Raw genomic sequence first — 26,327 nt, 5'->3', positions numbered from 1 at the left:
ACCGTCTGATGCACACGGTGGCTTTACATAAAACCAGAAGTAACTGTGGTGGTTAAGCCAGTGCAGTACCCAGAGCAGCTCAGAGCCCACAGAACCCCTAAGCACAGCCAGCCAATACCAAGTCCTCACCACTGTGAATTGTCACACATAGGACAGGAACTAACAAAGCTACAGGCACCCTTGTAGCTTTCAGACATTAAAGTGGAAGTCATCTTTCATAAATCTTGCTGTTTTCAGCTGTCTGTACACAGAGAAGACCACCTGTTTCATATTATTTTCAGTCCTAAACATTGGTCTCTTGCATTGATCAACATCACCTTCAAGTGTTTTTAATACAGCCTTGCTTTGGAGTTCTGCAGGAGCTGAAGAATGTGAGACACTACCCAGTGAGCTGCCAGGACTTCACGCTTCAGAGAAGCTCTCAGAGCTGTATTTCAGTGCTCACTGTGGAGAGTGAGCAGATTGTAACAATCAGTGCTGCATGGAAAATGCTGCCACAAAAGACATGTCCCAGTTCACAGGACAGATTCGCTGTTCTCACTTCCCTGGAGTAACTTGCTACATTCGTTTGGGAATCACTAGAGCCTTCTACTTAAGTACTATTTTTGTTTGCTTATTTGGTTGGTTTTTAAGCCAGATTGACAGAAAATATGCAAGTGAAAATGTTACTAATTCAGGAAAAAGCCTGTGTGGACTCTGGCTTCTCCTTCTTAAGAAAATGAATTCCCTTAATCTCCTTCCTCATGTACATAATTTTAACAGGTGACCTTCCTTCTCATATTTCAGTCCTCATATTATAAAAAACCATTTTTAATAGAAAAAAATAAAGAATTGCTATCCCAATACCTCTTTTCTCAAAAGAAAATGCTGCTCTCTAGTGGAAGATGATGATGCTATAAGCTAATTTCATTAGAAGAAATGTTCTAAAATTTTCATTTTATCCGTTACAGGAAACCTTAACTCATTTGCACAAGCACTGATACACAAAAGTAGCAGGGCTGGTTTGTTTTCTATGGGTCTTTCCAATTGGCCTGTGAGATTTTGGTATTTATTCTTCAAGATAAACTTGCTATGCTTCAATACCATAATCACATCCAAATAACCTGCCAAGTATTTGTGCATTAAAATATTAACCTATTTTATAATTTTATCCCTTTCATTTTTTTGTTCTTAGACAATATAAAAACATAGGCCAATTTTTCTTATTTTTTTCCCCCACATGTTTAATTACTGACAGACTTTCCTAGGTCTGTATACAGAGCTTCAGCTAACCACTTTGAAGATACATTTATCAGTTACATTCATAGCAGATTTTAGGCAAATATGCAGATACTACGAAAATCTGTATCATGTCTGCAAGAACAGTGATACAAAACTGAGGAATTCCTGTTGCGGTGGTTCTTTCAATTCATACTGAAACAGTAACAAATGGTCAGCCATCAAGGAGCGTTTGTACTGAAACAGCTTAATTTTATCCTACTTTTAGTTAACTTTATAAAACACACCATTCATGTGCTTTCCTTTTTTTTAAGCACAGATAAGCAAAAAGGTTCAAGGTATGAACCAAAGCAGCACAATTCTGGATTTACTTCCAACTTCCCATAGTCATAACAGGAAACCTATATAGCACGTGTTGCTGTTTTCTTATCTCTCTGCAGATATGAGATGTGTGCAAAGTAGTTTCCTGATAAACATAGCAAGAAAGTACGTTATTAAATAGTTTTTTTTAATTGAAGTGCCTTTTAAAAAAATTACTCTCTGCTTATTGGTTTAGTAATTAATTTTAACTACAGTTTTTGCCTACATACTTCTTTTACCTTGAGCACTTTTCTCCTCAAATACAAACAATATGGGGAGAGAACAGTAATTTATCAAAGGATATGGATTAAGCAGTAATAGACTGCTAATTAATGTAAACCTTACTGTAAAAATTAGAACCCTGACAGGTCTGTATTTAGTCTTCAGTAAAAATTATGTAGGCTATTGTTGTGGTTTAAGTCCAGCTGGCAACTAAGCACCATGCAGCTGCTTGCTCAGCATCCCATCCCCACCCTGGTGGAATGGGGAGGAGAATCAAAAGTAAAACCTGTGGGTTGAGATAAGAACAGTTTAATAACTGAAACAAAGTAAAGTATAATAATAACAGTAAATAATAATCACAAAAAGGAAAAAAAAGTTATGCAAAATATGATCGCTCATCACCCATTAACTGATGCCAGACCCCATCCTTGAACCCATATTGCCCCCCCTCTGGATAACTCCCCAGCTGATATACTGGGCAGGACACTGTGGTGTGGAATATCTCTTTGGCCAGTTCAGGTCACTTGTCCCCACTTTGCTTCCTCCCAGGTTTTTGGTTTTTTTTGTACCTCCTCACTTGCAAAGCATGAGACACAAAAAAGTCACAGAATCACAGAATAACCTGTGTTGAGAGGGACTCACGAAGATCAAGTCCAAGTCTTAGCCCTGCACAGGACTATCCCCAAGTCCTTGCTTTAGGATAAACATGACTTAGCAACAACTAAAACATCACTTTATTATCAAAGTTATTCTCATACTGAATCCAACTCAGAGCACCTTAGCAGCTACTGAGAAGAAATTCACTATGCCAGTTGAAACCAGGACAGCTATATATATTGTAGGATAACAAGGCTTGGAAAAGCACTCCAGCTTAACTTCAACCCCCAACAGCTGAAGCTGCACATCCTCACCAGAGCCCTACCCAGCTCCACAGCAAAGGGTGGCCTCTCCTGCAAGTCCCCACTTGCAGTTTCCATCTGCACCACTGCCAGACATGGACTTACCAGCAAATACCTCATCATCCTGCAAAAGCTTCAGGAAACAGAGCATTACTTACCTTCCCCATTTCATTTCTTTATTGTGTGCTCCCCCTTCACTTACACTTCTGCTCGTGTTCTGCTCTGTTCCCACCCCCCAGCAGACGCTGCCCTCGCTCCCAGCCGATCCCTCCACTGTTCCTACTTCCATTGCCAGGCCTCCAGGCTGTTCCAGCCCAGCTGTCACCAGACTAACAGGTCATCTTCTGTGTTCTCAGCACAGGGACCACAGGTGGGTTTGAATTTGTTTTTAGGGCAAAGAGAGACAGAGAGAAGCTTAACCCCATCTCCAAGCATCTACTGAACTACTGTATAATTGTTCAGCTACTCCTATTGTTAGACAGAAAGAAAACATAGAGATGGAAGGGGCTTTTTTGACCCATCACACATAAAATCCAGAACTGCTAATCATGGATGAGTACAAATGAACAATATCTCTGCTTTGCCATTTTCCTGGGATTAAAACAGAAAAACTATTTTCAAGTTTTAGTGCAAGTCACAAGTAAAGTACTGTTTTCAGTAGACCTCACTGAGAAGAAATAAAATTATAAAAATTCAAGGACCAGTTTATAAATAATGACTTCGAGATGTTTCTAAGCCTGACATTTAAGGAAAAGTTGAAATTTGTTTTAAAACAGATGAAAAATTTAATGAACTTTGGGAGGCAATTTTTGCCTTTTCAAACTGTACCGATACGAATGTGGGTTCCCATCTCAGGCCGCCCACTTGCAGCTGGCCCTGCTGCACCACTGGCTACGCAGCTCATGCCCGAGATTCTTCAGCAGCCCGACCGTTCTAAGGTCAACATCCGTGTTCTACACGAGCTGGACAATGTTTAAAATTTTAAGGGCATCCAATGATCAGTGTAGAATGATAGTACCTAATTGTTCCCATAACCTAACGTGTAGATTTTAGCATTAACTTTGAACTTGCTTTTACTGTATATTAAGTACACAAACAGTTGTGAGACATCATAAATGAACAAGAGATGCTTTTCCATCTTTTCCATGCAAAGATGTGTTGCCTGTCTGTGATGTTCTTCTCTGTGGCTTCTACTGTTATCTACTAATTTTTTGGAAACAAAATTGTGTTTCTTTAAAATTTACATTTAACTTAGTATTTAATTTCAATTACCACATAAATTAGAAAAGAAATGAAAATGTACAAGATACTATTTTTTAAAAAATGAAACCTAAATTTTAATATCCCAAAATTCCATGGTTTTTACTATTAAAAATGACCCTTATAAAAAACTGCTTATGAGTGAAATCCAACAGCTAATTTGTTTACTGACTATACAGAGAGCTCAAACAGTAATTACTAATTCTCAGTGCTCTTGTAAACAATCTATTTTTGGTTGAAACACTCATGAGATGCAGAGCATGCTCAGAGGACATGATGGGTCGACTTCATGCAAGATAGGTTTTATATTACATATTCATTTAGGCTGTAAATACCTGAGATTTAAACTCAATAATTCTCAAGTGTCTTAATAACTAAGCAAATGAGAGAGATAGAGGTTAGCTCATCCATAAATTAATTATGCACAGATATAATGCATCAATAAACAAACACAAGTTTTACCTTTCCTTTACCTCTGTCCATTTTTATTATCAAAAACAATGATAACAGGTGACATTTAATTCATACTTTTAAAACAAACAAGAGAGTCAACCCATCATTTAAATAGCCCATTTCACTGTATTTAGAGGAAAAAAAAAGAGAAAGATGTGGTTGTTGCAATACAAACCCATTCAGGCCTTGAGAAGAATCTTTATTCACAAAAATGCCAAACACTTTCAATAGAATTTCCCATGATAAAATGAAGTACTTAACCACAGGAAAGTTTTATGGGCTTTCTCTTCATGTAGCCCCTAACTGTGTTAAACTTATATCTTGAAAAAGAAATAGACAAATCAGTAAGTGGCAATCTCACTGAGATCACAAAGAAAACTTTAATTTATTCTTAAATTTCTATTTTTAAAACAGAGATAGCAATATATATATATGGCTTTTAGAGCAGATGCTAATTGCACTACATTCTCCATCTTTACCTTGCCAAAATCTAGGCAGAAGTAGATCTTAGCATCACACTGAAAAAACAAAATAATTTGAGAATAGCTTTGTTGAATGTCTTGTGAGTTCTTGTCTGCATGGAGAATGAATTAAAAAAATAAACACAGTGGCACCTTAACACTTAAAGCTACATTCAGAGACTGTAAGTCTGTTGTTTTACGCTTTTCCTTTGGTGCTACATAAAGACAAACTGCAGCACAAACTTGTTCCTTTTTAAATGCTAGGATACTCAGCAGCCTGCTTTTATTTCATGAGGGCACAAGTCCAGCTTTTTCCTCTGCTTTGTTTCTCTCCAACTTTGACCCAATGTTATGAACACATTGAATACCCAAACCCTGCGACAAAACACTAAGATACTTCCCCTCCATAGCACCACAGCCGATTTACACATACTACTCTGAAATAATTGGAAATATATATACATTCTAAAAACTGCTCCAATGGGCTAAAGCTAAAAATACTTTCAAATTGTTTCATGGCAATGCATAAAAACAGTAACCCTTTCTATTTCTACTTTATATAATAAAATAAAAACTAAGTTTTTGTGATGATCCTGCTCAATTATAAAACTTTCCCAAAACTAAGACTGCTGTAAAGTTCAGATTCCAGCAGTTAGACAGCTCCTGTCATATCAAAAGTTACTTATAATTCGCAATATTCTTACAACAGTTCTCAGAATTTAGTAGCAGCTTTACAATGTGCAGCTTCTTGCAAATGTGGCTCCAAAACAGAATCCTGGGGAGGAAAATGATTTACTGGATAATAACTCGGGATAAAGGAAAACCAATTAAAAACACCACAAGCAAAGAGCAAATACTTCAAACACTTTGAACAGCACTCCTAAACTCAGTATGAATTAATCACAGACTCAGTTCCAGCTTTCTGAAGTTTCTGTTCTTAACAGCTGTGGACTGACCTCTGCAGCTCCTGTTTAAAGGCCATTTCCAAATGCACTCTGGGCAAGCTCACAGAACTGTCGTGCAATTTTCTATTTGTTTTGTTTTTTAATAAAATCTGAATACACGTGTAATACTGAGTTAATAAGAGCTTCCACCCATTAACAGTAACACAAAAAGCTAATTCTATCACATGAAAAAGAAAATGTTATCAGGTGATATCCACTTGAAATTTCTTTTCACTCACTGCTGCAGAGAAGCCTCTCCTTTCAGAGTCTCTACTAACAACAGGTGGTAAACAATTGGGCAATTCTTTTGATAGTATTTCACTTACAATTCATAGTTATTGAGACACAGAACTGATAACGGACATTTTTAAATTTAAATTATGTTTGCTTCTTATTTCTTGTTTTGCTATGTTGTATCATGTCCAAGTGCTATGTAACAATGGGAATATGAAACTCATTATGATCAAATATCAAAGGCCTCCTAGGAGGGGTTGATTCTCTGTCTGCTTTGTGCAACAGTTTAAAAAGTCCCGTTCCAATATTCATTGGAATTCCCATGATGATGCACTCAGAAACACCTAGGGAAAAAAAAAAAACCAAACATGGTGAACATCTGAACATTAAGGATTCACAAAATTATTTTCATTTGTCTGTTCTGTTATATCTCCTTGAACCTCACATGTAAGGGCCAAGGTCTCTTTACCAGATTGAGTTAAATGTTACGGTCATCAGATCAGTATATTACTTAAATAGTGTTAAATTTTAGATAGCAAAGATTCAACCTAGCCTAGATCCATTCTCTAGTAATGGAAGTGCTTCAGAAGGTTTGTTTTCGGAGCAGACACATTCCATGCAGTGCCTGTAGCAAAAGATGCAAGGCAAACTTACTTGTCCATTCTCTGACTCAGTGCTAAGACTTCAGTCAAATCTGACCAAGTTCCCTTGAAACCCCTTCAAGTTCCCAATGAGAAAGGCACAGTACTTGAGCTATAATGCTTTTGGCATTTTCAGCATTGAAAGAGTGCTTGTTTTGAATTGAAAGATTTAGTCTGTCCCAATGATTTTGACAGCTCTAACACTTCCACTGCAATGTGCTGACACGTTTATACTCCAGATCTACTGATGTACACTCCTTTTCTAAAGAACGTTCCACATTAAAAGCAAGCTATCAGATACCAGGGTTTCTTTCTTAGCATAGTTATGATCCAAACAACACCTTTGCACATTCTCAGGAGTATAACAATACTGTCCTTCACAAAAATGTTTAACAAAGTAGCAATAAACAGCTGTACCTTTGAATGCACAAAGGATGAAAATAAATTTGCTTAAAATTCTGGCAAGATGTGATTGGCAATTTAAATGTATATGAATGAAGAGTCTGTATTTTTGCTCTTAGACCATTGCTGCATTTCCACTCCACTATTTGCCAACAATATGCATTTAAAAATCTTGTGCAGGATATAGAATTCTCAGGAGGTACTGTAGATTGAGGCCCCTACAGCATGCAGGTTACAAAAGAAAATACCTTTCTAAATCTAGCAGAATAAAACTTACCTGGTTTTGCACAATAACCTTTCAACCTGAGCCAACCACTGAGCCATCAAAACTGCATTTAGATTTTAGACATGCCTCTTCCCTTGCAATACTTCCATGTATAAAACAAGAAGCCTTCCTCCCCACCTCCCTTTGGCCTCACAGACCAAGTAATAGGTCAGGCATCTGCACAGCAATTTTTCACACAAGCAAGCCACTATCATCTCTTCAGTTTTGGTAAGCAGACAACAATTGCTGTTTTGTCCATTGCATTTCCTTATTTGAACTAAAACATTTATACAGAAGGTAACATCAAAAGACCTTTGGTTTTCACATTATTCAAAACAAGATTTTACCAGCTCAGAGAGGACTTAGGACAGATTTTCTTTTCCTTACTGTCCAGGATGAAATCAGTCTGCCATAGGATCTTTGCTTTAATCACAGGCAAATAATAATTAAAGAAAAAAAAATCCCACCCATGTGGAATGCTGGAGAGCCAGAAAGTGGCAGACTTCTTAATATACAAACTAGTAATACAAGGGTTTCTAACAGATTCCAGTGATTCAGAAAATACTGTTCACAAAAGCCCTGCTGGAAATTGACTGCACTAAGACTACCTGCACATACACACCAACTAGTCAACCTAACTAGTAAACCTAGTAAACCTAACACACTCATATTTTTTATTTCACTAGCACCCAGAAACTCCCCACAAGCAATTCCAGCTCAAGGATGGTAGGCCTTGCATAAACAGATGTTAAAGGTTGAAACCTGCTTGACTTCTTTTTTCTGTTTAACCTACTAGACAGAGACTTCTTAAGAAATCATTCCCAAAATGTATGTGAGCTTAAATGACAAGAAAATCTGAGAGAAACAGGGTAAAAGCATTCAAAAAAACCAGAAAATAACTTCAATTCCAAATATTGGAGTGCATGGCAATAATACAAAACAGAGACAAACAGAAGGCCAGAACTCATCTACTGTATTTTTTTTTTTTGCTGTATGTGAGCATGCATGCACTTGTGCACATGTAGGCACATATTTCCTAATCTTACCAGATTCTTCCATGAATTCAGTGAGATGATTCAATCGATGTCAATGAACTTAAATTTAAAACTGATACATTTAAAAAGAAATTTCTGACAACAGGCATCTTGTCTGTTCTATTAATGAATACTGATTATAAAAATTAAGAAACAATTTTTATCTATTTAGATCAGAATTAACTGAAGAAGTCAAGAACTTGGCCCTTCTGTTTGTTTCTAGGTATAACTGCCAAATCACCTAAGTAATCGTGTAAGGCTGTAATCTTCACCTAGGCTGAGACACATAAACCTTCCTACTTCTTAGCAGGAATGAAAATGAAATGTAAATACTGAGTGAGGTAATAGATTTCTCCATCAGCTCTAAGTGTTGTAGATACACAAACTTTCACAATGGAAAAAACAGAGCTAATGATAGTGGTACAAATTTCCTGGTATTTCACTGAGATCCAGGGTGAGAAGAAAAAACAAATTACTAAAAGTCTATTTTAAGAAACATACAACAAATGTCTGACATAAAGACCTCTGACTGAGATCAGAAGTAGATAAACATACACCAAACTTCTAGGACCAAGAAGATCCCAGAAAATGGATCAGCCTGAGACCTGAAGTTTTTGACAGGTAAGCTGAAGAGGAAGCTTAACAAGGGCAAAAATCCAGTGCTTTGAAGAGGTTTACAGATGCTGGTTAAGGACCACAGACTGCCACAGACTTTGCAATACCTACCACAAACAGAATCCTTCTGTCCAAAGTAAGCAGCATCAAAGAGATGGTCTGCAGTCTTTTCAAAAGAAGCCAGCATCAACACACTTTCCTTCATTTTTGCCAGTCCAAACCTAGTAATGCCCAGCACTTCACCCTTGATTGAGGGAAAAAACCAAAGAATAAGACTGAGTAAAAAAATACACTATCTACAATATAGCATTGTCATAATATGGTGCTTCACAGTTCAACATTCTGAGGGTTAATAGTTTGGTAGTAATCAATATTTACCTAAAACAAAAGTCAGTATTCATACAAAACAGAAACTATTATAAATGGTTAATAGATTATTTTTTTAAGCAAGAGTATTGAAAAGATTGAAAGAAACATGGCCACGAGAAAAAACCCCACAACTGTAAACTAGCTGCTCAGCTACAAACTTCAGTGGGGCCTGAAAGCACTATGCTGAAACCACTGCTCATTGCCTACAGATAAATCTGACTTCCACTGCCAGGAGATTACAGAAGATGCTAAATCTTCATTTTTCCACTCTCCAGAAAAAAGGTAATTAGCTGTTTAACTTGGACGTTTTTCTGCCTATGTTTGTTAGAAACATCCTGATTATATCAGATTGTGCACAGAAGCATAAGTCAAGAACTGCAGTCACAAGAATGCATGCTAGGAGCCCAGCACGTTTACAACATGGCACTCTGATGCCCTTTTCCACTGCTGTGCTGCAGCTCCACAGGGTCAGCCCTGGGGACTGCTGCAGCTCAGTACAACAAAGCTCTACAGTTTTGGAACAAGTCAGAGCTCCATCCATTTCACCCAAATTAAACCCTTGTGCTCTGGCAGGCAAATTGGAAAATCTTATTTCACTAAATGTACTTACTCCTTCACTGGATGTGAAGTAAAGAAAATCAATCAATAAAGAACAGATATGATTTTCTACTAACAAGTTCTGTAAAACTGTTCATGTAATCTGATTCTATTTGTATATCTGTATCCTTTGACTCTCTCATACAGTGCAGCTGTTATGAGCCACACCCCATGTGGTTTTCTGCACAGCAAACCTTAAGATTGCATGCATGGTTACCTAAACAGTTGATTTTCATACCATAATTCTGAGGATTCCCATTTCCACTATGAAATTATGGTTCCCTACTCATTATATCAACTTGTTTTCAGCCAAAATAGGTCTCCTTTCCCCGCAAGAACTAGAGTAATTAAGCTTTTTGTGTAAAGTACAAATAACAGTATTTGGTCAGTACAACTTTGAATTCTAAAAGCCTAGAATGGAATTCCATCTCCTTAGCTCACCCGTCCTTCTCAAACATGGTAAAATTAATTCGTATAAACAGGCTAATATAACATTTAGAAAAAACATAGTACAAACCTTGTAAGTCATTAGATCAGACAGCAACATAACATGTCTCCTGTCAATGCTCATACCATGGTTCACCATTGTATACTGAATCTCATTGATAATGGTTGTCCGAGCAGCTTCAATTCCTAGTGTTTTCTCTACCTACACAAGGGATTATAGCAGGTTAATGAAAAACCAATGCTTGGAGCAAGTATAGCCCTAGAATAAGTACCATCCATTATCATACTAATACTCCAATCCCATTACTACCCTTTTGTAGTTCTCCATTTGAAAAATATTTATAGAAACAGTTTCTTTGAAGTGAAGTGCTGCCACTCGATTTATTCTCTCATGTTAATGCATTCTGACATCTATTAGTGAAATCAGGTTTGATTTGGTATCAACTGCTGCATCTGAGCACAAGCAAGCACTTGTAATCAAGGTGCCAGGGGGAAAAACCCAGAGTACTCATTTAAACAGTACCTCATAAGTGTTGTTAGAGGATGTTTTTGTTCCTTTCACTCCATGAGTAGCCATAACAGCTCGCAGATTATCACCTTCAACTAGAAGTTTGTATTTTTCCTTTCCACTTTGTTCATCAACATGAATGACAGCTCGGGAAACCTCTGGTATACCTTGCACTACAACCTTCAGAAAACAAGAAAACCCTAGTAGCTTTGATATATACAGTAATGCAGTATAAAAGGGTAACTCTTATCAGCATTCAAACCTACTTAGGAGCTCCAGTATATGGAGTAAATGCTCACTTAAAGCACATACAAAATAAGATTTCTTGCTCCTAAATACACCAGTGCAAAATTGACATTGACGCTGTACTATAAACCTTACTCACTACCTACATTTTATATTTTATGCCAGGTATTCTCACACTCAGACTTGAGGATCTGCATGGTGGCAGGCCCACACCAATAACAGAACATGCTGCCAATAATAAAGCTTCACTTACCACTATTTTTAAAATCCACAGTCTCCTCACAGAAAGCTAAAAAAATGCCAGATACTGTCATTTGGTTCAATTCTAGAAGCAGCTGAAAGAAGATACAGCTGCTTCATGCTGCTGAATTTGGAATGCTTCAGTAAATGTAAGGAAAGTATCAAAGCTTCAATTTTATTTACAAATATTAAAGGAAAGCTTAATTTCAACAGCAAAGCAGTACCATCACAATCTAAGAGTTACAGACTCAGCCCATCTATTTTCATTGGCAATACTGACAAGAACTATTTCATCTTCCCACCACAGACCCTCAAATTATCACTACTGATTACATCCCACAAGAGCACGAGACAGCCTTTGCTTTTACCTTTGGTAGCTCTTCCTTCAGGGACTGCAATACATAATACATTGAACTCTTGCTATTTTCACGAGGGGTCACACATACAACTGCTTCTCCATGGACAGCAACATCCCCAGGCTTTACTCTGAGTTTGGAAATGCAAATAGAGTAGCGCACAGTCTCCGCATTCACCTGTGGCAAAAGTCAGCCAGCAAACATCAGGGTTATCTCTAAACATCTATCAATCTGCTCAAATAAATGCAGCAGTCTTTCAACAGAATATAAAGAGGAAGAATGTAGGAAAAACGACCCCCAAATATATTCTTATAAATTACCCATATAAATTGCATGAAATACTATCCTATGCTGAGGGTGTCAGCCTGTACATTAACCAATGGACAGAAATGTCATCCCAGTGTTTAGCAAGACATAAAGAAATGAATGTTTGTTCTCTCATTTCCAAATAAGGGGAACATTTTCCACTTTGCAAGGAAAAAAAAGGACCCCTCCAGATACAATGTAGCTACAGGACATCCTTCATTCACTTCCTTTCTTTAACTTCCACTGGTGTGATTTCTGTTTCTGAGCCAGGATAAAGAAACATAGGAATGCCTTAGGAACATACCCAAGGCATACTCTGCATAAGAACTGAGCAACTCACCTCTAACCTCAGTAGCCTAATGCGCTCTAAAGACAGCTTCACTAGGATGAAACAATCATCGGGAAGAAACACTTCTTCAATATATTCAGAAATCTTTAAGAAGGAGGACAAAATAGTTAGCATGTGAAAATAGCTCAAATGCCCCACAGCAACTGGCTAATGCTTACATTTAAAGGATTAGCAATAACACAATTTTTCTTACCTCTCCTAACAAGGTTTTCTCAATTCTTCCTTTAACTAGACGGGCAAAATCAGGATCATCATCTTTGTCCAAGTGTGCTGTTATAATAGGGGTGCTAAAAAGAACAAACACACACACAGACACACACACACACACATACAAAACCAGTTAGGAAATTGCTCAGCTAGATTACAAATGGTAACTTGAATTACAGCCTGTTTTATGGAATTTATCTTGTATCTACAGTAGTATTTAATAAGATCAAGAGATCTTCAGGTTCCTCAGGTATATTTAAGAAAGTTATTGCTCATGTACTTCAGGCTGGTAAAAATAAGGAAACACATGAGAGGTTATAAGATAGGTACTAGTGACTGTTTTCATGGTGTATGCTATTCTAGTATTATTTAATTATGGCTTCATACATACCTAGGAATAGGTATGCTTCACCTACTGCTAAACACCAGAAAGCTTCACAATATATGAGACACATAATGGAACATTAAACTTAAATAACCATTTTCCCTCATTTGATTTTCAGAAAAATAAAACTTTGCCGTCTCTCTGGGCCTAAGTATCACCTACAGTTGGGCAGACACTAGATTCTTCTTGTTTTGAGTATTTGATTTGGATGATATCTAATATATTGCTGAGAATAGGGAAATGTTATCATGTACTGCAAATTTATCCATCAGGTTTCACTTGGGCAAAGGAAAAAAACTGCCAAACAAATCAAAACAGTGTTAGTACCTAATAGCCTTTGAAGCATTAATGATTTCTTTGATTCTTGGCACACCCAAAGTAATGTTCATTGAAGCAACACCAGCAAAATGGAAAGTCTTCAGAGTCATTTGTGTGCCAGGCTCTCCAATACTCTGTGCACAAAGAGCTCCTACTGCAGAACCAGGCTCCATCTGTGCCCTGATAAATATAGAAAGAGACATAGAAGTCAATGAAGTATAAAGTCCTAAGCAAACAACAACAGAAACTATTCTGGTAGATTTACAAGAAGTTTGTTAATATATTATTGAGTTTTAATCAACAAACAATAGAGTGGTTAAAGGTCACCAATACTTAAGACTGAAAAAGATGCCCTGTCATACAGGCATTCCACAGATTCAGTGCAACTTCCATAACAGATAAAATGCTTATCCTCTTCCTCCAAACCATCGAGCACGAGATCCAGGATTCTCCCTTCAGGGAAATCCCATATGTTAACATTTATTTATTACAGTAAAATAGGTAATTAATGTTTAAGAACACTTAAGACAAATGTAAGCAGGTACTCCTAGTAACTGTAACAGAAAACTGGTAATTGCTTTGAAATAGTTAAGAATTCAAAATATATCTGAATTTTCTAAAACAAGAAAACACATTAGAAAACAATTGATGCAGGTGAGAGTGAGGTCACTAAGTACATGTCACCAGTGGCTGCATGGGAAGGACCTAATCCAAGGAGTCTAGTAAATAGAATAAATCTCAGTGGATGAAGAGATTAAAACATCCACACTAGCACACTATCCACATTATCTTGTTAGAGACCAAGAATAACAAACAAAAGGATCCTACAAGCGCATAACAGATCCAAGAATATGTTAGAACAAATTGTGATGTAATTCCTCACAGACTGTGTAGATAGAGCAAGAATAACTATCAAGATTTATATAAATTTAAAACTGATCTATTCAGACTTTGTTCTGCATGGACTTAATTGGAGGTTTTGAACAACCTCCTGCAAGAGGGGGAGGAAGGGAACATGTCTGTCAGTGGGTGTAGAAATGTTCATGTTTAAACAATATCCTCCCTTACCCTGAATCCTATCACTTTGGGCTTTTACCAGAATCTGTTGTCAAAACACAATCTGTGGATATAAGCAGTAAGTAGCTACAGGAGAAAACTGTGTTCATTGGTATGATTACTACTATTTCAGAAGGAAGGTGCCTAAACACAAGCAGATAGCTTTGCATGCTCAAGAAATCTCAAATGAAACAAAACCATTTTTTTCTACAATGTAGAAGGAAATGAATCTTCTAATGAAAGAATCTGATTATGACTCAAGACAATCATAAAAAACCTCACCTGTCTGACCTCTAGAACTGTCATACGAAACTCAAATCTGCCTTAACGAGCCCACATGTAGATGATGATACTTTTTTTTCTTTTGCATCCTGCCTTGGTCTTGCAATGTTTATGTCATTGGAGCCAACTTGTACTGCATTCACAACAGAACCAACATTCATACAGTAAAAATAGCAAAATACACTCCTACATGGCCAAGAAAGCAGCAGCATTGAGAACACAGCAGGGTAAACACTTACCTCATGTATTTGTCTCTACAAGTCTCTAGAAACTTCTCTAATTGAGTTGGAGTAATCCTATCCAACTGATATAAAACTCTTGGCTGAAAAGAGAATAGAATAGTTGGACAAGCACTAACTTATGAAGACTGAAAAGAACTACATAATTACCCTGTTGAAACTATTTACCTCTGTTGTGCCATTGTCATTAATTCCATACTTGTCTCTAGTTTTTTTTATCTTCTCAGAAACACCTTTGATGAAATTTTTAATTTCCTGAAATCACATTAAAACAACAGTAAGTGAAGACATGGTCTTCATATTGAAGTCTTCAGCAGCAAGTAATTAGCTTAAAGCTCCCAACAGAGTATTTACAAAATAAACTACAAGGTACAATATGAAGAGAAGAAAGTCAAAACTTAGACAAACACATGCACTAGAATTTAACAAATCAGACTGGCTCTTGTGTAACCAGAGATCAGTAGCAGTACATGAGAAATATGGTCCCCACTGAATAAACACAGCCTTTCTGAGAACACACTGACAACTGAAGGTGCTTGACTTGGGTTGATCCTTCCTTCCTACCCAGCACCTACTGAAAGTGACTTCAAAAATAAAAAAGCCCATAAACCTCAAAATTCTTATTCTTTGACTATAATGACATAAACACATTCTCACTCATTTCTCAGTATTCAAAACAGTCAAAATGGAAAGACCATAGCAAGTACATGAAGTGTACCTGGATAGATTTCAAAGATTCAAGATGTACTTTATTTATTAGAGAAAACCTCAAAACTGATTCATACATGTCAGTCTCCACCTAACATAATTCAAATAACTCCTCTATGCTGTGGAGGTCTTGTAGGTAATTGTACTTGACATGTTGAAGTACATAAACTTTTCACTCTCTTACCAGGCTTACTCAAGAGCAGTTCTAACAGTCTTTACTGGAACATAAATTGAAACAATAGTGTTAGAAAAATATCCAACACTTATATGAAAGATTGTTCAGTTATTACACTTTGGATATGGACATGTACACTAGAAGTCACAAAATATGAGGTCCATGATTAAACTCCTCCGTGAAAGTGGACTCAGTGCAAGTCATTACCATAATACAGAGTTATCAAAACCAAAATATAAACAAAAAGCAAGAGGAAATCCTTTCCATCTACTTCAACAACGATTTAGGAAAGCCTCTGTGGAGAAATGAACAGTTTGATTTTTTTAGAGTCCTTTTAAACCTTCTCTATCTACACCACTAGTCCTACCAGACAAAGAAGTAATTACATTACCTCTTCTGCACTAGGTACTAAACTCCTTGCAACCATCACTGTACCTGAGCACTGACAATTACTTGCAAAATTGAATAAGTATTTGAGGGACCTTTTTTTTTTTTTTAAAAATTGAGTTCACAGAATCATTATGAAAACACTTCCATGACAAGATGCATTCATACATTTTTGCCCCTTTTGCCCTGCAGTAAGTAGTATTCACAAATGAAATATTTGGCCACTTTAAAGGCTTTTGACTCTGAAATATTTGCATATAATTGACAATGTGATTTATGTCCCTAAATAAGTTTTGTGATATTAGAGAAGTTAAACTTTTCACTACAGGTGCATATAACAAGGAATATTGTAGGACTTGCAGAAGTCTTCTTCTCTTTGACAGTCCCCGAGTTCCAGAGTACTTAAAAAAAAATCCTAACAACTCCAACATAGTAAATTGATTATTATACATAATTCTGAGTAAGATATTCAAATTATGTTACTTCCATACACTAGAGTCAAAAAAGGTGGAAAAAAAAATCTCTGAAGACTTATTTTTCATTGTCACAAGTTTTATTCACACACAAGACCTAAAAGAGGAAGTGATTTATTACTCTCAACAGTTGTCAGTTTATCCAAACTATGGATTAATTTATACTACAAAGGGAATGAAAATGTAACTCACTCCTTGATGAGCTTAAATATCTCTATGAGCTTATAATTTTCAGTGCAACACTGTCTTCCAGGAGCACAGCTATGTAACTTCCAGAGTAGGCTCAAAAAAACATTATAGACTTAGACAGCGTGAAAAAATCTAAGTCTTTTAGCCTTGACCAGCTTAACAGAAAGGCCCCAGCCAGACTCAGTAAGCTCTGGCTCAACGTGGGCCTTTTGTCAGCTCCTCCAGAGCCAATGTTTAGTCAAAATAGTCCAGGGCATAAACCACAGTCACCCAGGGTTTTGCAGCACATCTCCCAGCACTGGTAGGATCATTTATAGACATGAAGCACTGCTCATATCAGAATCCTCACAGTGAAGAAGCCACTGAAATGCAGAGTGGCACAGACAATGCCACGGGATTCAGCAAAAATCCATTCAAGTCCAGGCAGACCCATTAGGTCAACTCTACATATGGCAGCACTGAGTGGTTGCGTGCTGAGCTTTTTCTGTGTTTGCACTCTCAGCATTCATATTCTATCATCTTCGGAAAAACCACAGAAAAGGGACTGATTTTTTTTTTTATAATTGGGAGGGTTTCTGGAGATTCCTCTGATTCCAATAAGAAGAAAATGAAAATTTCCATTGACCTGTATCAAATACGTTAAAACCTGAACACAACTGAAATTGTGTCAGCCAACAATCTGCTTTTTTTCAGCTGAATTCCCTCCAGCAAGGGCAGAGTGCAGGCAGAATGAATGCTAGTCTGTTAGGAAAGGGCTGTTTAGACATACTGTGTTCTGGACAAGAGTGGATAAGCCCATTAGGAACCTCCTGCTAAAATAACAACACTAAGAAGTATCTCTGTCCTGGAATGGAAAAGTGGAGGAAGGGATAGGACAACACCAGAAAAAACAAGCTAATATGCCTAAAGGTTGAAAGAAGAGTCAATACCAAAAGAAACGTTCCTCAAAATCCTTAAATGTAACTATGGGAATTAATTCATGTGTCGTAGTTTTCACCATCAAAAAGGTTAAATTATTGTGATGAACACCTACATCATAATTTAACAAGCACTAATGCATATATGCTAATCGGTTACTTTAGCACTATACACACATCTTTAGCTAAAAAGCACTAACATTAATGCTCACACATTGCACACACATGCTACAGTTACCTCATTATATTTTTCATAACCTGTCTCAGTTAATGTCTTCAAAGATGAACAGTAAAAAAAAAAGGAAAGGAAAGAAGAAAGTGTAACTATCTAAAACTTAAAAATCTTAAGTCAAACTAATTATCACTAGGGTGATATAGTAATATTTTTGCTTCTGAAATTCATAACAATTATTTTCCTAATATTATTAAAAATATGTATACTTCAAATAACAGCTTTATTCCCAAACTCTGATATCAAAATATTGGTGTTTTTTTTTCCTGCAGAGATGCAGGTAAGATTCGCAGCATATTTCAAATATGGATATAACTATTTTTTCCAACTCCATTCTACCAACAGAAGTCCTAATCAGGTTTACCTTCTGCTCTGAGGCACTCTGATCTATTAAAAATAAACTCTTCAAACACAGGTCATTAAACTCATGTTGCTCTCATCCCTGCCAGTAATCAGAAGGTTCATCAAAGTAGCAGCTTAACCTGAAGGGAAGGTTAATTCTACAGGTAGGTTAATTCTACAGTTTTTATCACTGACTCTCAAAGAACTCTTGAGAGTGTCTGCTCTCATAAATATTAAAATTGCCCAATACTCTTTCAAACAAATTGACTTTTACAATTCAAAGTGCAAGCAGTCATGTGAACAACCCCTCATCCTCAGAAGACATGTAAGTAGTCTCCAAAGGCTAAAGCCCTGTGCAGCAAAGCAGTTTGTATGACCCATTTTTTTTTGCTGTGCTAGTTTCATAAGCAAGTCAGGTATATAGGTGTGCAAATATATATATATTTTTATATATAAACATATACATATGTGTATATCTGTGTGTGTGCGCACATATCTACGCAAGCATATAGGTGGTGTTTCCACTACAGCAAAACAAGCAAATAAGGAAAAACAGTTGTTCAGAGAACTGATAATATCAAAATATATGAATATGATGAGTATGATACTCAGTCCTAGTGGTTTCTTACATAGAGACAATAAGTATTTAATTTCTGATGTCCCAGGGGAAGCACATACATACTGTACCATTTTGCTATGGAAAGGAAACTCTAAAAAGACCTCAGATTAATAAAACTTCTAGTCAAAAAAGCCCCTAGATTTTTCTCATTTCTAATATTCCTGTGGTGAACATGAACAATTACCATAATAAGAATTAAAATCCCTAGTCCTAGCTCCCCACCCCTAAATGTACAAAAATGCATTACTGAACAAACCAGTGTTCCTGCTACTAACACGTAAAATTCAGCTGTTGCTTCACCAGATTGATAAGACCATTTTATTTAATTTCCTTAATTAATGAGGAAAAGTTAATCACACTGTGATAAAGAAGTGAGGTAATTACCTGCAGAAAACTGTCTTGGCAGCAAAGGAATTCATTCTTCTTCATGATGGACTCGGACGTTAACACCAATTCATTTTTACTGAGGGCTGGTTCATTTCGGCACGGATATACAGCCTGGAGAGGAAGAAACATCATTTCTTCACATAAAACACATGCACAAAACTTCATTGTAAAGACACAGAATACAGATGTGTAGAATTGATTAACACCATTCTTTAGGTTTGGTTGTGGTTTTCTGTAGTTTGTTGGGATTTTTTGTCTACTTGTTCTTGTTTTGCTATACTATACCAAACTATTGTGAAAAGAAGAGGCACACACACTTCTACTTTTTTATGTAAATATGAAGGTATACACACAGGTATACACAGTTCTATCCATTTACTATGCTCATATTACAGAAATCTTAACAGTTATTTCAGCAAAAGGCTCTTCTGTGAGAGGGGCCATATCACACCAACCAACCAACCAACCACAAAACCAAATAATACAGGTCTTCAAACATCACAATATATCCAGAGTTACTGAACAACACATCAGCCAGTTCAACACAAAGAACATGCATGCCTTGATTTAATAAGGAGTTATTTTGTGCAATGTACCAAACTAGTACCCAAATAGGTTGGTAGTCATTTATCTAGGGAGTTGCACATTAGGCCCCAAAACTATGTTTAAGCACAGAAAAATTTTACTTTTCACTGCTTATACACAGTTTGGTCCTAGTTGCTCTGTTCCACTGTAAAAAATACCTACTCATATACACATGCTGAACAACTGAACAGGACCACGCAAAAAAGGCAATTTAAAAATAAATACTTAAACTGAAACCATTTTCCTCACAATTCACTATTTCCTCCTACATGCTTAGTAATCTTTTCACACTTCTAACAAGGATTTCAGCAATCCTTACCCTGATATTATCTAGAACTCGCTTGAATTCCAGTGGTTCATCCTTCCCTTCCATAGCTGCAGGATCCAAGCCATCTCCTCCATAAATAAACTGTATAATGTCACCAGTAGAACTTCTGACTGTTAAATCATACTGTGAGCAAAGATCTTCAAGTGATTTTACCAGCCGCCTCTGAAGGGAAAAAAAAGTGCAAAGAAAGTAAAATGGATCTTTTTAAAAACAGCTATTGATTGAGATTACAAGAACTATAGGAACTGGACTCGGGAAATAAATCTGACATAGTGATAAGCAGGCACGAAAACCTATTTAAAAATCACACATTAGCCCTAGGGCTTTACTGTACATTCCACAGAATATAAAAATCAACAATAACAACATTCAAAGCAACAACACAATAATCCACATTCAGAAATTCTATCATACAGGAAACCTAATGCTAATCTGCAAGAACCTATTGAAGTCTAAGGAATTTGAGGGTTTTTTGACATCATATTCTTCTCATCAGGTTTATTGCTTAAGAGATACAATGCTTTTTGTGTATGGAAGCAGAACCAGTAAACAATTCTTTTCACTGACAAAAAGCAAAGAGGTCATCTGTCGAGGCCATTTTTCTATCTGTGTTAACTATTTCTCTTACATCAACTCCTGGTTTTGAGAAATCCCTTTACTATCATCTTCCTTGGCATGCCAAATAGAAGGCATGCTGTGAAGCATTAATGGTTAAAAACATTATTACTTGAGAGGGAAATTTCATTGTTCTATGAAAGCAAATTAGATCACCAAAGACTAAACTGGTATTTTTTCTCACTGAGGAGAAGAAAGGTAAGATTAAATAAATGTTAAGTTGGTTTTTTTTAATTCCAAAGTCCAAGTGCTACAATTTATTCACAGAGGATCAAAGTTGAAGAGGAAAAATATTTTGCAAGTTGCTTTTTATATTTATATGTGTTTGTAAACACTTACACACATGCCAACATTATTCCATTAGTTTTGGAGACAAATGGTCTAATTAGTCACCCACCCCAAGAGGTGGTTTTTCTGTCTTTGTACAGTTACTTGCACATCTCAGAATGTGTCCCCAGCCACAAATTATCTTGCCTTTTCTACTGCCTGTTACACTGAAAAGAGGTCTACACTTTAAATACTATGTAAATATTTGCACAGAAGTCCCAAGACTGCTCATAATATCAAGAAGCTTTGTTGAAGGGACATTTTCACAGGAGGTACAGAAAAGACACTAACATATTACAAAACTAGTCTAAGTCTGTATGGCCCACGGTGCCTGTTACCTAGAGAGAATAGACAGTGGAAGGGAGTTTTAGCCATCATTCACATCAGTTTTAGGAAAAAAAAAACAAACATAGAAATTAGACTATTAATTTCTAGGCTTTTACAACCCATATTTGAAAGGAAACAGCTTAATACAAGCATGTTTACAAACCTCACCTCTGCTGGAGAATACAGGCAAGCCATGTATTTCACAGTATAAATTACTCCATTACACTGAAAACACACACGCACGTGCAATGTATGCATTTCTCCAACCCGTAACCTCATCACACACAGGAGAAATATCCACATTTTGCAGGACTGATAAAATCCCCACCCCACTGACAGTTACCTGCATATATCCAGTTTCAGCTGTTTTTACAGCTGTGTCAACCAGACCTTCTCGACCCGCCATTGTATGGAAAAAAAATTCAGTGGGAGTCAACCCAGAATAGAAGCTGTTAGCAACAAAGCCTTTTGCTGCAGGGAGCTACAGAGAAGAGTGGGAAAAACACAGTTAAAATGCAATGTACATTCTGCATGTTACAGGAAAACATGCTGCATGTCATCTAAATTGTTCCAAAGATATAGCCAACACACTCACAAACACAGAGTAATCAGCTCACCTGGATTTAGCTCTCAAGTTCCATGTCTGTATAGAAGATCTGAATAAAGGCTTCAAAACCCCTTGCCTAGTTCTTCCACATTAATATAACAAACTTTCTCCTTCTCACTACAAACCTTGTCACACTTCTAGCCATTCCTTGCAAACACTACACCGACTTATAATGCTTTAGACTCCCTTAAACTTGCAAAAATTGAAAAAGCAATTTAGAACATTCATTTTGCAACAGTAGTGCAAAGGTATTTGCAGTGCTGAAGACTAGGGAACCCAGAAAAATATGACTGGAGATACGTATATAATTAATTTTCTTGAGTGGTTTGCTCTCACCTCGAGAAAAGTTCTTGCCAATCAACTTTACACAGGCATTCCCTGAAGTCAAGTAACACCAAACTGCCTCTGTGATCAGAGTTTCATCTTAGAAAATAACTTTTTGTTGTTATTTAACAGGTAGTTAAAAACAGTAAAAACACTAGAGCTCAATTTTAAGTTTTATCTTCTCATCTAATCCAAGAAGTATTGTTTCTTCTATTTATTCAGTATGTTACAGAACTCAGAAGTGGAAATTTGGACATTGAATGACAAATGCAAGTGTCATGGCTACCATCTGACAGTTATTTAACACACTAACTAGATGAATGGCTTATACCTAGAATCTTCTTCACTGTTCATTAGATTTCAAATAGCAGTTTAAAAAAATTCATTTCATTGAATTATATTAACAAGTGCATTAGACTCATTATTGCTTCATGTAGGACCAAACTCAAACATGAAACACTGAGAGTAACCCATGACACCTATTCTGGTGGAAAAAAAAAAAAAAAAAAAAAAAAAAACAGACTCCAGAAAGGTTTATCTGGCATGTCTCACCTGTCTAAAGATACCAATACACACCTAGCAGTTGACCTGAAAAGTATTAGTGCAGTCACACATAATACATGAGATAAACTTTAACAAATTATTTTTAGGACTCTTAAGAGAACCAAAAATGTATCATCAGACTTACTTTAATTTTACTAAGTTAGAAAGGTCAAAGCAAGGATTAGCTGTAAAAATTCACAGCATTCTATGGCAACTCAAAACACTACGGTTAACTCCCAAATCACACTCAGGACACTTTACATGGATCATATGCGATCCTTTTTCCTTCAGCCTGTCATGACAACATGTGTTACCATGCATCCTTCTCAAAATGGCTTAAGGAAACATGTTTCACTTTTCTTCACAGTCTATTGTAAATGTACAGAATTACCTTAGAATGCTTCTCAAAGTGAGGCAAAGATCTGTTCTCAAATCCATCAGGAACTCGGGACCCACTGATAGCCTGCTGACCTACACAAGCAATCATCTGGGATATATTAATGAAGGAGCCTGAAAAGGAAGAAAGGAAAAAAACTCTCATTCACAAATGAGGGATACACTGCTTCCCTGATGAACCATCTTCACTTCCATGAAGATCTCAGCCTCATAACTGGTCAAAAAACCACTCAGAATTTCAATTTTCTGTTACTTGTCCTGTTCTTTTCAGCACTTAGCAGAGGCTGACAATCAGGTCCATGATACAACTAACAACTCCTTTTATTTTTTTTTCCCTTGCGTCATAGACATTCATGCCACCACCATTTGACTACAGTCCTTATATTATCCTGGTTTGTGTTATGGATTGTGTTTCATACAGCCCATGATCCTAACCTACATATTTTGCTTCACAATTTCTTCAATGAACACATTTTTCATCAAGGGTTCAGTATCTATCAAGATTCCTAGAACAAATTAAGCCTCAGAGCATTAAGTCACAAAATTAGAAGTTTTCTTTGCTGAACATGCTTGCTAACAATGCCTCCCCACCTCTCCCTCCCAAATTATACACTTAATATATTCTTCTTCTTAGAGTTCAGTATTTCTTTAGAACACGTCACCCTGAGGATTTCCACAATTTATTAGACAGCTATTAAAAGGCAAAAGGTTAAGTGATTCCTTCAAATTCTCATAGGAAACAAAAGGAGGCTCAAACAAGAATTTGAGAGACCTTATAGCTCTTTCCAGTACCTAAAGGGAGCCTACAAGAAATCCAGAGAGGGACTTTACACAAGAGTATGTAGTGATACAAGGTAAAATTACTTTAAGTTGACAGAGGGCAGGTTTAGATTAGATGTCAGGAGGAAATTCTTCCCTGTGATGGTGGACTGGAACAGGTTGCTCAGCAGTTGTGGATATCCCATTCTGCTGTACTGACACCCCTCATGGCAGGGGGATTAGAACTAGATGTTCTTTAGTGTCCCTTCCAAAAAATTCCATGATTCTGGGAAATATTAATTCCAATTCTGAATAAGTCATTTACAGTTGATTTTTGTATGTGATATAAAAACTTGCAGTAGAAATGCAACTGAAAACTTTTTACTGATGAATTAGTCTTAACAACATCCTAAGTTCCAATAAGATGTTTTTTAACTTGTACTAAAAATTTAAAGACACAAAAACTAGAACATCAGCTTGATTTTAATTAATTATACCCTGCCTGTACTTACTGAGTCACTTAAAATAGATACAACATGAGCTTGCACAACTGACAGTATCAAACAAGCTAAAAAGGTGGAACCAGTAATTTTCACAAGAGTGATGAAGTGAGCAACCTACATGCAAAGTTCAGCTCTCCCTACCTTTAGAACCACAGAGAGCCATGATAAGGGGACTGTTGCTCTTGTCCAGTTCTCTGAGACAGGCGCTGCCAGCATGATCTCTGATGACAGAGAGTTCTTTAAGGATTAAGGCCTGAAATCAAATATTTCAGAGGTTCAGCATTTGTTAAAAAACACGTACACAAACAATACTCTATCACTCCCAGCAACACCTTCAGTAGTCAAATGCAATTCAAAATACAATCAAGAAACCCAGTCATTGTTTTGGGTAAAACAAGTTTAAATTTTAACTTGCATAACTTTCAGTTTGCTGCACAAAATGTCTTTGTTGGGACAAGACAAGAATATCCAGGAACATGATCCTGTCTTACCAGCAGCACAAAGTTAAGCTAAATTAAGGACTGCACTAAGCTCTAAGACACACTGCACCACATGAAAGATTACCACAAAAATAATGTATTTTTGGACTGTACTCAGAAAGTACAACGCTGGTCTCTCCAACTATTACAAACATAACTGTATCCAAAAAACATGCCAGGACATGCACAGGTGTCCAAAAAAAGCTGGAGTAGAAAGGACTGCAAGATGTTTCTTTCAGTGAGAATTTCACTTCAAACTGGCTAACTGTGGCAGTACTTCATCATAGGACGGCATTCTGTGGTTGGGGGGTGGTGGTGTTTGGTTTTTTTCTTTTTTCCTTTCTACTTTTTTTAAAGGTAACAAGTAGACATTAGCCATCCGAGGTGAATGTATAAAATCTTTAAATACAAAAGTGTCTTCAGCTGACCTGACTAAGTCAGTAAGCTTTTGGACAACATTCATTGCTCTTCACCAAAATTTCTACAGAAAAAAGAAAACAACCCAGCATAACCAAAGTCCACTTAACTTTCACCCCAATAAGGAACAAGATAACACTTGCATGAGATCTACAACCAAAGCAATGTTTTGCTTCTTGTATCACTTTCTTTACTGTTACTGTTCTTAATTAACCTAGAAAATCTTAATAAATGTAATCAACTCCATTTCAACTACCTATGCCATTTTATTCTAGTGTATCAGCCCAGTACTTCTTGCAAGGAGGGAAGATCTCAGTTGTTAAGTGTTTAGCTAACATTTTTAGATGCATACAAACATCTTAATGTTAAGTCTCTATAGAGTCAGCTCAAGTTGCATGCCTAGGAAATGCATTTGCTTGTATTTTTAGGTTTCAGAAGACGACTTTAGCTGTCTTCTTTCAGAAGACTTCACAAATATATTCATGTACATTGTGAAGTCTCTACTCTAAATGTATAGTGAATTAAACCAAAAATTTTACCTCTAGTGTCTCTTCTGCAGTACAACCAGGCTGCTGCTGTAGCTTTCCAGTGTTCAGAGCTTCAATATACTCATCACATTTCTTATAGCCAGCATTCAGGAGCTCATACTTAGCTTTTAGCAGGCCCTGACCAGGGGTTACATCACCAATTCCAATTGAAAAGCCACGATTAGCTATTATTAAAAAAAAAAATAAATTGATAGCTTCATCTCACATTGAGAAAACAAATTAAAACC

At 36.6% G+C, this 26,327-nt stretch overlaps 1 protein-coding gene across 2 annotated transcripts in view; it reads right to left on the bottom strand.

Moving 5' to 3' along the window:
• Positions 1-4,415: 4,415 nt before the first annotated feature.
• POLR3A (RNA polymerase III subunit A) overlaps positions 4,416-26,327 on the bottom strand; it is a 36,355-nt gene continuing 14,443 nt past the window's right edge. Inside the window, exons 16-32 of one of the 2 annotated variants that reach the window (XM_017807162.1) lie at positions 26,092-26,264; positions 24,798-24,909; positions 23,390-23,508; positions 21,868-22,005; positions 20,247-20,417; positions 19,340-19,453; positions 18,001-18,036; positions 15,082-15,168; positions 14,914-14,996; positions 13,346-13,516; positions 12,620-12,713; positions 12,418-12,510; positions 11,784-11,948; positions 10,945-11,109; positions 10,492-10,623; positions 9,120-9,252; positions 4,416-6,395 (exon numbers count right to left, since the gene is read on the bottom strand). In XM_017807162.1, coding sequence (XP_017662651.1) covers positions 6,247-6,395; positions 9,120-9,252; positions 10,492-10,623; positions 10,945-11,109; positions 11,784-11,948; positions 12,418-12,510; positions 12,620-12,713; positions 13,346-13,516; positions 14,914-14,996; positions 15,082-15,168; positions 18,001-18,036; positions 19,340-19,453; positions 20,247-20,417; positions 21,868-22,005; positions 23,390-23,508; positions 24,798-24,909; positions 26,092-26,264 — 2,135 coding nt within the window. In that variant the 3' untranslated portion in view covers positions 4,416-6,246. The remainder of the gene's footprint in view (positions 6,396-9,119; positions 9,253-10,491; positions 10,624-10,944; positions 11,110-11,783; positions 11,949-12,417; positions 12,511-12,619; positions 12,714-13,345; positions 13,517-14,913; positions 14,997-15,081; positions 15,169-18,000; positions 18,037-19,339; positions 19,454-20,246; positions 20,418-21,867; positions 22,006-23,389; positions 23,509-24,797; positions 24,910-26,091; positions 26,265-26,327) is intronic. The other variant, XM_017807163.1, reaches the window with a different exon arrangement.

This window comes from Lepidothrix coronata, unplaced genomic scaffold (assembly GCF_001604755.1).
Source record: "Lepidothrix coronata isolate B3197 unplaced genomic scaffold, Lepidothrix_coronata-1.0 Scaffold17, whole genome shotgun sequence".
Taxonomy (NCBI): Eukaryota; Metazoa; Chordata; class Aves; order Passeriformes; family Pipridae; genus Lepidothrix; species Lepidothrix coronata.
Note: the sequence above shows the minus strand (reverse complement) of the source record. Positions and strands in the feature narration are given on the sequence as shown.